Source organism: Eschrichtius robustus, chromosome 7 (genome assembly GCF_028021215.1).
Source record: "Eschrichtius robustus isolate mEscRob2 chromosome 7, mEscRob2.pri, whole genome shotgun sequence".
Taxonomy (NCBI): Eukaryota; Metazoa; Chordata; class Mammalia; order Artiodactyla; family Eschrichtiidae; genus Eschrichtius; species Eschrichtius robustus.
Genome location: NC_090830.1, coordinates 128,019,541 through 128,036,307, shown reverse-complemented (window position 1 = coordinate 128,036,307; position 16,767 = coordinate 128,019,541). Strand labels below are relative to the sequence as shown.

The window sequence follows — 16,767 nt, the reverse complement described above, 5'->3', positions numbered from 1 at the left end:
TGAGATTCAACTAAAAGAGCCCCTAGTGATAGAAATACATAGGCAGTACATATTCTGTGGGCCAGACACTTGAAGTGAATGAAATATTTGCGTGAAAATGATTTTGCTTTTCTGATTTTTTTCTTCTGGCTCACCTTTTCCAAAGACTGGTTCTGATTTGAACTGGTTCAGCGGGATTTTTTTTTTAAGACTTAATTCTTTTAGAGAAAAAAAAACTTATTTATTTACTTCTGTAGCATACAAAGGTTCTGTTTTCACTGCTCTTTTGGACACTTTCCAGTTTCTCTGTGTCTCTCTATAAACATTCATGTTATGACCAAAGGCAAAAATAAAAAAGAAGGTGGGTCTGATAATGACTCTCATGTGTTTTCCTCCTTTAGCTTGCCCTGATCCTGCAGACTATATTCTTGAGGACAAAGCACTTCCTTCACCTCTCCTAGGTCCACGTCACCTGGAGCGTCCACCAGGAGAAGCTGGGAAATGACAAAGCAGAGAAAACCCTGCTGCCTTAACACTCGAAATCAGCACAATAGAATTTATAATTATATCCGTATGCCAATAAATACTAACCCAGGTGGTTACTACATACTCCAAAGTTGTAACATAATATTCAAATAACAAATATTTAAATTGTTGAAGAGCGTCTGTAGATTACACCTCTAATAAATGCTCAGAGTCTGCATTTGCACCAGATGAATCAGAGAATGGAGATGTGTTGGTAAGAAGGAAAAAAGAGAATTAGGAAAGGGGATTATAGTTGGCTCACCTTTCCTTTCTTCTCTGTCAAGCTGATAATAAGAATACTCATACGTTTCTCTGCCGTTTCAAGTTGACAGTCTAACTAATAAATTTAAGCCAAATGACTCATTGCTCTTTTTATATTTTAAGGCTTAGGTGCGTACAAATTTAAAATTGCTATATCTTTCTGGTGACTTGAACTTTTGCTATTTTTGAAATGTATATCTCTTTATGCTTCTTGCCTTAAAGCCTGTTTTGATATTGGGATAGACATTATTTTTCAGTAGGTTAGCATTTGCTTGGTTTCTCTTTTTTTCTATCCTTTTACTTTGGACCATTCTATATACATATACATATACCTAAGGTATTTGTCCTAAAAGCAGCTTGTAGATGAATTTTATTGTTTTTCCATTATGAAAAGCTTTGTTTTTTAACTGAGTACTAAGTCCATTCGTATGTAACGTAATTGTTGATAAACTTAAGAATCATTCTACCGTCTTACCATTTGTCCCACCTGTTCTACATGCTTTCTTTTCTTGCCTTCTTTTGGATTATTAAGTGTTAAAATTATTATTATTCCATTTCCCCCTTTATTAGGTTTTTACAATCTTTTATTATGCTATTAGTGGTTATATTGTAGGGTCTGATAATACGAGCCCTAACTTACAAAAGCCTAATGTAAATTAGTATTTTTGCCAGTTCCTGGACAGTGAAAGGACCTTAGAACACCAGCCCTTTCTAGCTCACTATTGTTACTATTATTGTTGTGTGTTTTCATTCTGCGTTAATTTTAAACCTCATATAAAGCCAACTTTATTTAAATTTACCAACACATTTACTCTTTCCATTGAACTTCACTCCTTCCTACAACTCCACACTCCCATCTGGAATCAGGTTCCTTTTACCTGAAGAATTCTTAGTATTTCTTTTAGTGCAGATACTGCTGATGACAAATTCTTTCAGTTTGTTTGGCTCAAAATGTCTTTTTTTCCTTAATTTTTGAAGGTATAAAATTCTAGACAGGCACTTTGAAGGCAGCATTCCACTGTCTTCCAGCTTCCATTGTTCCTATCAAGGCTGATTGAATGCCCTTGAATTTAATGTGTGGTTTTTCTCTGGCTGCTTTAGGATGTTTTCTTTGTCTCTAGTTTTCATCAGTTTTACTACAAGGTGCCTAAGTGTGGTTTTCTTTGTATTTTTTCCCTTGCAGTTCAAAGTATTTCTTGACATTGTGACTTGTATTTATAGTTGGTTTTAGAAAATTCTTGGCTATTATCTCTTCAAATACTGCTAGTCTCTTGCTGTCAGAAACAATCTGTCTAGTTTCTCTTGATCTCATTTTTTAAAATGTACGAAGCATCTTTAAATGATCCATTATATAATATATTAACACACTATGCATTTTAAGAGCTCTAATAATTGGGTAATGTCTTAACGGCTTATCTCAAGATAAATTATGTTCCAATTTGAAGGCTCCTGCTTTTTTTTTTTAAACAAATCTTTGGTAGGAATTTAAATTCAGTCCAATGTGTGCATAAAACCTACTTCATTGATACCTATTGCATAAGCTATTAATTGGCCATTTAGTACTTTTAAATGAATATGAGCATAAGTCTATAGGTTTTATGCAAACTTATGCATGAATTTAAATTTCTACTAAAAGATATGGATTCATGGTATGTTTAATATAATTTTTTGCTTTATATATAAGGTTATTTCTATTTTTTAAAACTACATTAAGAAAAATGCTTTCTTTTCCTAATGGAAATAGAGCAGTATACATCTTTGAATATATTTCAGGGAGCAACGTACACCATTATACATCAGGTAAGTAGAAATACAAGTAACAGGACCAGCACACCAGAGCTATTTTTTTCAAAGTACATCATATTGGGCTTCTAATACTCTCAGTGACCAAAGAGCCAATTATTAATTTGTTCATCTTCCAAGCATAGTAGCTACTCAGTGTTTCTTGATGGGTTGCTCTGTTGCCTACTAAAGTTTTCTAAGTCTGGGTATATAGAAAACTGACAGTGACTCATAAGGACAGCATCTAGGGCAAGAGGTACACTTATTAGGCTCCATTTCAAAGGCACCAAATGGTGGAATCAGAAGCATCTTCAGCTTAACCTATGAATTTAAATTCATCCTAATAATAAAATCCCTAATAATGACCTGCCATAAAATGAAATAATCTATTATACGCCATAAAAATGTAAAGTCTTTTCCATTTATAATAGTCCTAGAAAACTATAAAAGTCTAACTTATAGAGTATCAATGGGCAAAATGAGTTTCTATATAAAAGTACATTTTCCAGGGAGTTCCCTGGCAGTCCTGGTTAGGACTCCACGCTTTCACTGCTGAGGGCATGAGTTCAATCCCTGGTTGGGGAACTGAGATCCCACAAGCCACATGGTGCGGCCAAACAAAAAATAAAAAGTGGGGACTTCCCTGGTGGCACAGTGGTTAAGAATCCGCCTGCCAGTGCACGGGACACAGGTTCGAGCCCTGGTGAGGGAAGATCCCACATGTCGCGGAGCAACTAAGCCCGTGTGCCACAACTACTGAGCCTGCGCTCTAGAGCCTGCCAGCCACAACTACTGAAGCCCGCGCGCCTAGAGCCCGTGCTCCGCAACAAGAGAAGCCACCACAATGAGAAGCCCGCGCACTGCAACGAAGAGTAGACCCCGCTCGCTGCAACTAGAGAAAGCCCGTGCACAGCAACGAAGACCCAACGCAGCCAAAAATAAATTAAAAAAAATAAAAATTTTAAAAGTCAACATTATAAAAATTAAAAATAAAAAGTACATTTTCCAGATAACTATATCTTTATCTTCCTGAAGTGCTAAGATGTTTTCTTACATGTTTATTTAAAATGTTAATATATTACATACTTTCCTACCTATTAAACCCAGGCATACTAAATATAATTGGGATTTTTATTTATGATGAAGGTTTATCATCATGAAGATAAATTACTGCTTTGGAGGGTGACATAAGTATGCTTCAAGGTTGGAGGTGATTGGCCCCTGTGCGTGAAGGGACCCAAGCCTACCGGCTGTAACAAACCTGATAGCCAAGAACCAAGAATCTTCTTTCTTAAACACAATTAGACCTGATAATAATTTGATTGTAATCACTTCAAAATGTTCAATAAGAATATAAAGGAGGAAATAAATATGGGAAGAACGTTTATAGCTGGCCCATACAGTCAGTCAGTCAATCTTACCTTAATAAGCCTCTTCTCTTTATGGAGCAAAAAAACTTTTAATATCACTGCCATAGGGATCACTGAGGGAAACAACTAGAGTTTAAGAACAAATTCATTTATAACTAGAAAATGGAACGATCGTGAAACAGAAGAGGCAAGCTGGCTTGCCTCTAAAGTTTCTCTCTGCCTGAGGATATAAAAATCTGCCAGTTAAGAGGTATACTCAGAACTAAGCAGCATGCTTATCTGATGACCCTTGGGAGAGCTCAGAACTATGGGTCACCTTCATGTGTCTAGTTCAAGTACTGCTCCTACTGGGGAGGTGGAACCATCTGTACCAAGGAGATTGGAGCTCAGATCAGGGACAAGGGAGGTGATGGAAAATTCTGAAGCATAAAGTAATGGAGCAGGCTGAGGGGAGCAAAGAGAGGAGGGAAGGGTCATTCAGCACGGAGGTACCTGGGAAGAGAGTAAAAGGAAGAGGGAAGCAAAAACCAGAGACAAGAAGATGCCAAAGAAAGGAACCACTTGTACCACTTGGCTGCCTGCTTCCAAGACCCAAAGCTATTAACAGAATAGGTCAGCTAAACTACAATTAAAGAATCTTTTAAGGATTAACCAGGAACCTAGTCACCAATGTAAATCTTACCTCCAAAATAAGTAGTTCTGAGACCCTCATGAATGAAAAAGTGAATATAAAATGACTGTTTTTAAATTACATTTTAGATTATTTGGTAGAAATGTTATGTTACGAATAATACTGTTTCTTTTTTTTTTTTTTGGCTGAGTTGGGTCTTCGTTGCTGCCCGCGGGCTTTCTCTAGTTGCGGCGAGCGGGGGCTACTCTTCGATGCGGTGCATGGACTTCTCATTGTGGTGGCTTCTCTTGTTGCAGAGCACAGGCTCTAGGCGTGTGGGCTTCAGTAGTTGTGGCACGTGGGCTTCAGTAGTTGTGGCTCACGGGCTCTAGAGTGCAGGCTCAGTAGTTGTGGCACACGGGCTTAGTTGCTCTGCGGCATGTGAGATCTTCCCTGACCAGGGATTGAACCTGTGTCCCCTGCATTGGCAGGTGGATTCTTAACCACTGCGCCACCAGGGAAGTCCCGAATAACACTGTTTCTTTAAAATACTTCCTTCAAATCAACTTTAGTACATGAAAAAAAGTCACCTTTGTTACCAAAAGGTAGATTGCTTCATTTTTAGATTAAGTTAAAATCAGAAGTAATGACAACAGGATACAACAAAAGCTATTCTCTGACTTAAATATTTTCAATGGCTTTATTGAGATATAATTTATATACCATAAAATTCACTCATTTTAAGTATAACAAGTCAACGATTTTGATGAATTTAGAGTTGTACAACCATCATCGCAATCCTTACATGTTTTTATTATATGAGTTGTCAGTAGACAATAAAACAATCCACTTCTCTCAAGTGCAATTGTACGCAGACAATTAAACTTGTATTTAAACAGAAGCACTATCTAAAGACCGTGCCTGAGAAGCAGGCCTCCAGCAGAGGCTGAGAGCTCTGAAGGGACCCTGTCAGGCTTCTCTTCCTTTTTCTCCAGTGCCCTTGAGCAGTGGGGTTTTCTAATGGCTTTTTAGGAAACTACTAAGGCAATGCTGGCGACACTCCATTCATTCATCACTAAAGTATAAAAATATTTCATGTCGTTGTGTCATAGCAAGGTCTCCATTGACAGCCACGGACTAAAATAAAACTTTTAAAATCATACGCATAATACATTTTAGCATTTTAATGATCAAGATATCCTCACCACTTTAAAAGTGGAGAAACAGCAGATGGTGTGTACTATTTGAATGAATGCGAGCGACTTGAGTGAACTGTGTCTGTAGCTGCTCAATACTAGGAGTAGTAATTCACTTAATTACTACTAACCTAAGAGCCTCTATTGCTAAATTAATCAAGATTCCTGACAATTCTCTCTTCAAACTATTTCTGAATATATCGTGGGAAAAATACTTCTGCATTTTATATTCAGATATTTCTTACCCTAACGAGCTTATCCTCTTCTCGGTCTTCAAAACACGTATCCCCCGGGGATACATTCCAGGACCCCAAGTGGATGCCTGAAACCACAGATAGAACCGAGCCCTATATATACATTCTTTCTTGAACACTGGGATCATTACTAAGTAAAATAAGCATTACTTGAACACAGCACTGTGATACCTCGACAGTCGATCTGATAACTGAAATGATTACTAAGTGACTAATGGGCTGATAGCATACAGTGTGGATGAGCTGGACAAAGGGACGATTCACATCCCAGGCAGGAGGAAGCAGAACAGTGAGATTTCATCACACCGCTCGGGATGGCGTGCAATTTAAAACTTATGAATTGTTTGGAATTTTCCATTTAATATTTTCGGACCATGGTTGACCGCAGGTAACTGAAACTTCGGAAAGTGAAACCACGGATAAGGGGGGGGACTACTGGAGATTTTAATTTAAAGAGTTTTTGTAATCCATTTAAAACCTCCAGCCTCAAGCAATCTCTTCCTGGCTCTGTGATGATATAGCTATCTCCTGGATGGAAGGCATCCCTAAGGAAGTTGTGTTTGGGTTGAGGCCTGAAATATTAGTAAGATAATCTGGACAGGGCCAAGGTGAGGGGTGGGGAGTGAGAGGAGGGTAGTCGTTGGCAGAGTTAGCAGCTGTGCAAAAAGACTCCCGTGATTGAGAAAACACATTTCAGGCCTCAACTCAGACATCACTTCCTCAGGGATGCCTTCCATCCAGGACCCCCCGCTACCACCAGTCAGGCCCCTCTGCTATGTGCTTCACAACATCCCACGTTTTTCTTCTTCAGAAGCTTATGTTTAATGATAAAATTCTGATGGGGTAATTAATGTCTATCTCTTGGCTTCGATTCTATGCTCCTGGAAGCTTTGAATTTTGTTCATCCTGCAGCCCCCAGCACACAATAGGCACTCCAGAAATATTTATTAAACAACTATTTGCTGAATATTTTTGAATAGCCACTGCACAGGGGGACACAGCAGTGAGCAAAACACACCTAGCCCCTGTCTTGGAGCTTATACCCTGGGGAAGGAGGATGGGTGGAAGAGGACAAACGAAAAAGAAGAAAACAAAAAATTAATGTGTAATTACAACTGTGGTAAGAATTTGACTATCATCCTTACTTCCCCCCGGACACTACAAGGAATAGAAGACAATGATTTTTCATGAAGCTTTACTTTTCCTTCATCTATTTAGCACATTACATGTCCCTTCTACTTTCTGTTCCTCATCTTAATAAATCCCAAGTGATCAAACCAAAGTCAGACACCTTCAGGTTGTCAAAAATAGACTGCATTAGACGCTGGCTGAAAGTCCACCTGCCTGCAAATGTCTGGGGAAGACACCTTCCAAACTGAAGAAAGGCTAATGGTTCTAAATAGTTGTTTTCTAGGCACCAGGGTTAATAGAACAATTTTGGGGGCAGAGCTTGCTAAAAGGAAGGGCAATTATCAGCAAAGGATACCACAACCAAATAATACTTTTAAATTCTTCCACCACACATTTTTCTAAAGGGGCAGATGGATTATAAAATATAACCTTCACTAATGCTACTAATATTTCACTTCTAAAAACATTACTTTTTATAATCCCCACCATGTCACCTTTTAGTGACATGTTAGTATTATTAGTTTCAGTAAACATTAATATTATTGGAAAAAAAAGTCTAAGTTTAAAATTTGTTCAAAATTGTATAGCTAGAACTTAAGTGGTTCTCTAGTGATATATGTGACACCTCTAAGTTACCTTTAGAACTAAGGAAAAAACAGTAATAGCCAGCATCTATTGAATGCCTACTATTAACAGGAGCTATGCTAAGCACTTCATGTGAGTTTTATTAAATCTTACAATAAACGTATCTAGGAGGTGTCATCATCTTTGTCTTATAGTTGGCAACTGAGGCTTGGAGGAAGTAACATGATCCAAGGCAACTGTGTGATCTTAAGGTTAGTCCACTGCTGGGGCCAGTGCCTACTCAGTGACATTTGGGGAATGGCCTATTCCACTGTAAAATAAAGGGTCAGAAGCAATGGTGGGAATTCTCTTTGACATGCTTTTGCAGTGAGCTTTCCAGTGGATGTCAGGTTCCTGTTAAGGGCTGAATTATGTTCCCTTAAAATTCATATGTTTGAATCCTAACCCCCAGTGCCTCAGAATGTGACCCTATTCTAAAGAGTGGGATCTTTAAAGATGTAAGGAAGTTAAATGAGGTCATTAGGGAGGGCTCTAATCCAATATGACTGGTGTCCTTATAAGAGGAAATTTCAAGACAGACACACACAGAGAGAAGACAATGTGAAGATGATGTGAAGACACAAGGAGAAGACAGCCATCTACAAGCCAACGAAAGAGGTCTCAGAAGAAATCAACCCTGATGAAACCTTGATCTTGGACTTCAAGCCTCCAGAACTGCAAGAAAATAAATTTCTATTTAAGCCCCCCAGTCTGTGGAACTTCGCTGCAGCAGCCCTAGCCAACTACTAACGGTTCCTAAGTCACGACTGCTTACATCCCATGAGCTTGATGACAGTCATGGCTCACCCACGCCGTTTTTAGACTGTCAATGACAACTATTCAAGTAAACTTATGTTCCCATCTCACTAGGCAAGAACAAAAATTCGTGCATTAATATGTAGAGACTAAGTAGGAGGGAAACAGCAGTGAGAAAAAGTTTAAGTACAGACATTTTATTCCCCTCATCTTCTACCCCCAGAAGGTAAGATGGCTCCGTAGGAAAATGCACATGGAGTGATTATCTCGGTTATAACACATACCAGGAACACACTGCCCATCGGCCAAGCTGGTAGTGTGATCAGAGCAACAGCTTTAATGGGACACAGGGAGGGGAGGAGATGAAGCATGCCCAGGACAGAGGATGAAGAAAGAGAAGGTGACAAGAGTAAGATGGATGCTCAGGGGGTGGGAGCTGGGGGTGGAGTGATACACAGGGTGCGGCTGCAGTCCTCTCCTGGGTGAGGGGAAGAAGAACAGCAGGGGACCCAGAAAAGACTTTCCTTTGCTTCCTCCCCACACCCTTTCTTAACAGCCAAACCTTAGAAGTGATGGGGCAGGAGGAAGAAAAAAAAAAAAAAGGGACATAGGTTAGGAGAGTGAAAAAGTGAGACACCTTCCCGGCCCCCTTCTTTACTTCTTTTTAGTATTTTTTTCTCTAGTTCACTCTATTCCCCACCTTTCCCTCTTCCAAAATATCCTATATAACAGATGTCTACACTGCCTACCAACTTCTTGTTTTTGGTCCAAAGAAAGGCACATGGTGCAAGGAGAGAAAGTACATGTAAACAGGGGCTGACCACAGGAAATGCCCACACCTCCGCTACCTCCTAATGACCATACTTCGACTGCATCAAACTCATCAGCCAGTAACATATTTGTACATTGCTTGTAGGAAATGACTTTGGGTTGTCTGCCAAGTGCAAACCCTCCTGCTTTGCTTACCCGTCCCGCTTAGAGCAGTGGGCATGTTTGAACTTTGTGACCAGGGAAGGTCCCTGGCTCAAGGTAAGCCAAAAAGTCTCTTCCCTAGGGGTCTGAACTAGATAGCTAGTCAGTCTCCAGGGGTTGTAGGGAACATCAGATGTTGGTTGGCTTGACGGCTGAGGTTGGTTTGAGTACCACATAAATGCATAAATTCTGCTGCACATAACACAGAAACACACACAGCCAAAAGAAGAGAAGACTGTAGGAGCTGTACAGGGGGAAGTGGTGATCAGATACCACCTGCCGCAAAAGTAATCTCAGATCCTGAACAAATCCATTTCTTGGTTTTGTTCCCTTGAATTCCTAATAAAAATTTGTTTGCATAAACTGATAGATTTGTATTTGCAACCAAAGATTTGATGAGATAGTGATAATTTACTAAGCACCTTTAGGTATATTATCTTATTTGAGGCTCACAATACCCTAAGGAAAAAAAGCGGGCAGTTATTTTTACTCTTGTTTTACAGTTTATAAAGTAGAGGCTCCGGGGCGTTGTGGCCCCCAATGAACCACCCTCCTGGGATGCAAACCCTTGTGAAACCCCTTCCCACGTTAGCTCTACATTTGGATGTGTGACCTCCTTAGACCAATGGGATATTAGCAAGCTCAGTGACACAAGCAGAGGCTTGATAAGCCCTTATACATTGGAACTTGTCATCTTAGCACCGTGAAAGGATACCCAGGTATCCAGGAGAGAGAGAGGCCCCAAGGAGAGGCCTTGTGAGATGAGACACATGGACAGAGATGCCACATGAAGGAAAACTGAGATGCCCCCAGGCAAACCCCCAGCTGAATGTTGCCACATGGATGACCCCAGCCAACAGAAGAAAAGGGCAGAAGAGCCGTGTGGTTAACCCAGAGAATCGTGAGCTATTATACGTTGTTGTTGTTTTAAGGCGTTAACTTTTGGGACAGCTTGTTACACAGCAACAGATGAAACAGATATTATGTAACTTCTCCTATACCTCAAAGCTAATAAATAAAGCCTGAATTCAGGTCTCTTGATTCATGTCAGTGATTTATTCACTGTTTCAAGATGTAACTGAAATTGGAGAAAAATAACTCCAAAGTTTCATAAGCTTCACTTAAACAATAGAAAATGAATTTTAGCTCAGAACATTCAACTGTGAAATTATCCTGTCAGCATATAAATGAATTAAAGATATACGTATGTAAATGTGGACGGGTAGGAGAGTGTGACTAAAATACTTAGCATGTTACACAATGTCTAATGCTTTTCTCCTTTGTATTGAAAGAATTTAAAAACTACCAAAGACAGAACGTACAATAATGCTCACAGTGGTATTATTTCTAATGGCAAAAAACAAACAATGACAAAAATTACCCAATGACAGAAAAAAGGACAAATTATGATATATTCATGCAATAGTGAAAATAAGGAACTAAAGTTTCCTATATCAACGTGGATAAATCCCAAAGCATCAAGTTGTGGGAGTGGAGGGGAGAAGTGAAAGAACACAGACAGCTTAGTATCATTGATATAAAATTCCCCAAACACAAGCCTCAGCAACATATTGTTGAGGGATATATACATAACAACAGCAATAATGAAAATCAAGGGACTAATAAGTACAAAATTCAAAATCGCAGACTCTCTTGAAGGGAAGAAGGCAGGAGAGGATATACTTGGAGAAAGGCAGTGAGGGCTCCAAAGACATTCGTCATGTTTCATTCCTTAATCTAGGTGGTAGATAAGTGTGTGTTTGTTTTTCAGCAAGCTATACTGCGTATCCGTGATAAATAGCTTTTTGTGTCTATAAAATAGTTAACACATTTTAGAAAATAACCACAAGAATCTAGCAAAAGAAAACTAGACTGTCTCTGGCAATTTGTGCTTTATATTATCCAGAAATCAACCTAGCTTCCAAACGTGCAATAATTTTATCTTAAACGCATTTTTAAAAGCACACTACAGAGGTAGCTACACTCCCAATAACACAGCAGTAACAGCAAAGCTTCCTATAGTTCTTAACTCACATTAAAATCGATATCAAAGGAAAAACAGATATTTAAATTTAGTGTTTAAAATATTTCATTCAGTCCTTTTCATGATTTTTTGGGACCTGCCTACATAACAGCTACCTTCTTACAAACAAAATTCCCTCTGAACTCAGCACAGGTGCCTGTCCTTCAAAGGGAGGACTTAGTGAATGACCTAGACCTTCCATGAATTTGCCTGCCCTGGATACAGCTCCCGGAAAGGACTGCACTGTGTACTACCAGACCCATACTCCTCCCTGGCCAGAGCTGACTATATTAGGAATGGACAGCTAACCCAAAGCCAAGCAGTCCTGGTCTGACACCTGGCTACCTCTCCAGCCTTATTCTTACTGTCCTCTCCCTCAAAATCAGTATGGTTGGTGTATCTTTCTGTCAGAGCACCTAACACAATTAACAAATAATTATACATTTATTTCAATGATTACTCACTAATGTCTAACTTCCCTCTTAAACCATAAGCTCCGCTCATGGTGGGAACAGGTCAGTTATTGCTCATTATGGTATCCCACCGACTAGCACAGTTCCTGACACAATTCCTAAAAACAGGCATTTAATAGCTTGTGGGGGGTCTTTTTAAGAGGAAGAAAGGATTTTAATATTATGCCCCCCTTTCTCTAAAGCTTTTTGGGCATCCCTTGGAGATACTGTGGATTCAGTTCCAGACCACTGCAATAAAGCAAATAAAATGAGTCACACAGAATTTTTTGGTCTCCCAGTGTACAGTTGTTTACACTAAACTGTAGTCTATTAAGTGGACTGAAGTCCACTGTAGTCTATTAAGTGGACTGGCATTATGTCTAAAAAATGTACATACCTTAATTAAAAATACTTTCTTGCTGAATATACAATGGAGAAGACAGTGTCTTCAGCAAGTGGTGTTGGGAAAGCTGAACAGACCACGTAAATCAATGAAGTTAGAACACTCCCTCACACCATGCACAAAAATAAACTCAAAATGGCTTAAAGACTTAAATATAAGACGTGACACCATAAAACTCCTAGAAGAGAACATAGGCAAAACATTCTGACATAAATAGTACCAATGTTTTCTTAGGTCAGTCTCCCAAGGCAATAGAAATAAAAGCAAAAAGAAACAAATGGGACCTAATGCAAACCTATAAGCTTTTGCACAGCAAAGGAAACCATAAACAAACAAACAGACAATCTACAGACTAGGAGAAAATCTTTGCAAACCATGTGACCGACAAGCACTTATTTCCAAAATATACAAACAGCTCATACAACTCAATAACAAAAGAACAAACAACCCAATCAAAAAATGGGCAAAAGACCTAAGTAGACATTTCTCCAGAGAAGACAAAGACGGCCAACAGATACATGAAAAGATGCTCATCATCGCTAATTATTAGAGAAATGCAAATCAAAACTACAATGAGGTACCACCTCACACTGGTCAGAACGGCCATCATTAAAAAGTCTACAAATAACAAATGTTGGAGAGGGTGTGGAAGAAAGGGAACCCTCCTATGCTGTTGGTGGGAATGTAAATTGGTGCAGCCATTATGGAAAACAGTATGGAGGTTCCCTAAAAAACTAAAAATAGAGTTGCCCCATGATCCAGCAATCCCACTCCTGGGCATATGTTTGGAGAAAACTATAATTCGAAAAGATACATGCACCCCAATGTTCACAGCAGCACTATTTACAATAACCAAGACATGGAAACAACCTAAATATCCATCAACAGATGAATGGATAAAGAAGATGTGATATATATATCATATATATACATATATGATCATATATATATTAAAAAAAAATCAATACAATGGAATATTACTCAGCCGTAAAAAAGAATGAAATAATGCCATCTGCAGCAACATGGACGGACCTAGAGATCATCATACTAAGTGAAGTAAGTCAGAAAGAGAAAGACAAATACCATATGATATCACTTATATGTGGAATCTAAAATATGACACAAGGGAATTCCCTGGCGGTCCCATGGTTAGGACTCGGCGCTTTCACTGCCAGGGCCCAGGTTCAATCCCTGGTCAGAGAACTAAGATCCTGCAAGTTGCGTGGCGTGGCCAAAAAAAAAAAAAAGAACTTATTTATGAAACAGAAAAAGACTCACAGACATAGAAACCAAACTTATGGTTACCAAAGGGAAAGAGGGGAGGGGAGGGGAGGGATAAATTAGGAGTTTGGGATTAGCAGATACAAACTACTATATATAAAATAGATAATCAACAAGGTCCTACTGTATAGCACAGGGAACTATATTCAATATCCTGTAATAAACCACAATGGAAAAGAATATGAAAAAGAATAAATATATACATATATAACTGAATCACTTTGCTGTACACCAGAAAGTAACACAACATTGTAAATCAACTATACTTCAATTAGAAAAAATACTTTCTTGGGACTTCCCTGGCAGTCCAGTGGTTAAGACTCCATGCTTCCACTGCAGGGGGCACAGGTTTGATCCCTGGTGGGGGAACTAAGGTACCACATGCTGCACGGCACAGCCAAAACAAACAAACAAACAAACAACAACAACAAAATACTTTCTTGCTACAAAATGTTAACCATCATCTGAGCCTTCAGGGAGTTGTAGTAGTAACAAATATCACTTATCACAGATCACCATAACAAATATAAAGTTTGAAATATTGCAAGAATTACCTAAATGTGACACAGAGACATGAAGTGAGCAAATGCTGCTGGAAAAACGGCACCAATATATTTGTTTGACGCCAGGTTGTCATAAACCTTCAATTTGTAAAAAACGCAATATCTGCAAAGGACAATAAAATGAAGTATGCTTATATTTTTGTTTCACTTATACGGAAATATACCCACTTTGGGCAGACCCAAAATTAAGGTAAAGGAATCAAAGCCATTACGGAATCTACATTTATCCTCAAAGAAGAAAATGTCATAGAATGCCACATTAAATTTGACAAGTTTAAGGAGTTTACAGAAACATACCTGAGTGAAGCTGAATTTTGCCAATAACACCTTCTACCAACCCCAGACAAATGGGATTCCAGGCAAGAAGTAGATCAGTAGCTAAAATAAAATAAGAAGCAATCATGAAAAAATATTCATCAGAAAACATATTAAAACAGTATCTTTATAGAGAACAAACTAGTGGTTACCAGTGGGGAGAGGGAAGGGAGGAGGGGCAATATAAGGGTGAGGGAGTTGGAGGTACAAACTGTTGGGTGTAAGATACACTCAAGGATGTATTTTACAACACGGTGAATATAGCCAATATTTTCTAATAACTGTAAATGGAAAGTAACTTTTTAAATTGTATAAAAATTTAAAAATTTTTAAAAAGAAATGTCACAGGAATGTCACAAGACAATTAAAAAAAAAACGGTATCTTTAGCAGTATATTAAAAAATGCTCAGCATCCCAAAAGAGCAGTTTTCAACACCCAGAACTGAATACATTACCACTTTGTGGACAAGTATTAATTCTGACCTGAATAAGTCTTCTAATATGAGGACAGTTATGGGGAGATAACTGAAATTCTAAAACTCTACTCAGATGGGAGGCAGTACTCTGGCGCCCTGCAGTGGAGGAAGGAGGCTGGTACACTACAAGAGGGCAAACAAGAGGAGTTATCCAAGGTGCGATCGCCATGGCCAGTCCCAGATCCAAAGACAAGGCCTGAGAAACCACCGCAGAGATGTCCACTTACTGAATCACACTCTGGAAAATACCCTTTCCCAAAGAAGCTAACACCAAGCAAAGAAACCCAGAAAGTCAGTGCTCTTTTATGTGACTTCTATGGAAAAAACAATAGGAATTGCTTCCATTTATATTGAGTGCCTAATATGTGCCAGGCATCCAATCAGGGTTCCTCATCTGAACCACAGAACAAGACAATGATTTGGATGACTGTTTTCTCAATTCTCCCAAGGATGGTACATAATTTGTACCATTCTAGACACACAGAAGAGAAGCTAATTCATTACATACAAAGGATGCCTGAGGACATGAGGGCATAATTCTGTTGTGGAACCCAGGCCACAAAAGGCTGTTATATCCATGGAGATAAAGGTAACATTAGTGGTGGTTCAATAGCAGGAAAAAATTAGCAAGAATGAAAACAGCATTTCTCTTAGCAGAAAATTAAAATTACATTTTAATTATTACCATTTAAATTCTATTTTAATGAAATGTATAATCAATCTGTAACACATATGGGTAATTACAGAAGACTTAATAGTTTAGTCTTCAAATTCATTTGAGTTTTGACTAGTGTATCTTGAACATCTTTGTTGTTAATGATACATTCAATGGGAGGCAAAAAAAGTTAACTTCTGTTTTTATTTCAAGAATTAAAGTAAAGTAGGGAATTAATTTTTTTAAAGGCTGTTATACACATTACCATTTCTAACCCTAACAACTATGAGTTAGGTATTAGGAACCCCAATTCACAGATGAGGAAATGGAGCCTTAGAAAAGTAAAGTGGCCATGTCATACAATGGATCAAGGGCAGAGGTGCAATTCAAAGCCAGGTCTGCATGACTCATGGCCTGTGCTCTTAACCATCCAACTACAGTGCCTCCCTCAGAATTTATATATGGAACTAATCAGTAAGACAATATTTACATTTTAAGTAACATGCATTCTTATTATAAATACTGTATAAAATTGGAAAAAATATTCTATCACTTCCATCCCGCCACCCAGAGATAACATTATTTTGCTACATTTCACATATGTCTGTGTGCATATCCAACTACAATATTGCAAACACAGCACTATATGTTAAGTTTTCTTATACCATTTCGTATTTTCTCACATCTTTAAGATATTCTCCAAAATTATAACTTCATGGCTGTCTAATTTTCCACTTAAGGAAGCACTTCCTCACTCTTAGACATTTAAGTGATTTCCAGTTTTTCCCTATTATAAACAATACTGTGATCAATGATGAACATTATGCAAATACTTTATTTCCCTCCCTAATTAATAGCTTTAGAACAGTTCCCAGGAATGAAATTAATAGGTGAAAACATAAAAAAAAAAATGAAAGCTTTCAAATATTACCAAAGTGCTTTCTGCAAAGGTTATGCACCAAGTTAGAGTTCTGCCAGAAGCATATGAAAATGCTTCTTATGCTTGCCATCATTTAGAATTTCTTTTTAAATTTTGTTAATTTGATGGCATCCATTGCCTAAATTATGTTTACTTTCTTTTCATTGCTGGTAAGATTAAACATTTAATCATAAAACTGACTGCTTATGTTTCTTCTTCT

General features: G+C 38.3%; 1 protein-coding gene across 1 annotated transcript in view; it reads right to left on the bottom strand.

The window, feature by feature from the left end:
* The window catches only part of INPP5F (inositol polyphosphate-5-phosphatase F), a 90,855-nt gene that overhangs the window by 56,907 nt on the left and 17,181 nt on the right, over positions 1-16,767 (bottom strand). Inside the window, exon 2 of the mRNA XM_068548664.1 lies at positions 14,480-14,560. Within this exon, the coding sequence (XP_068404765.1) occupies positions 14,480-14,560 (81 nt within the window). The remainder of the gene's footprint in view (positions 1-14,479; positions 14,561-16,767) is intronic.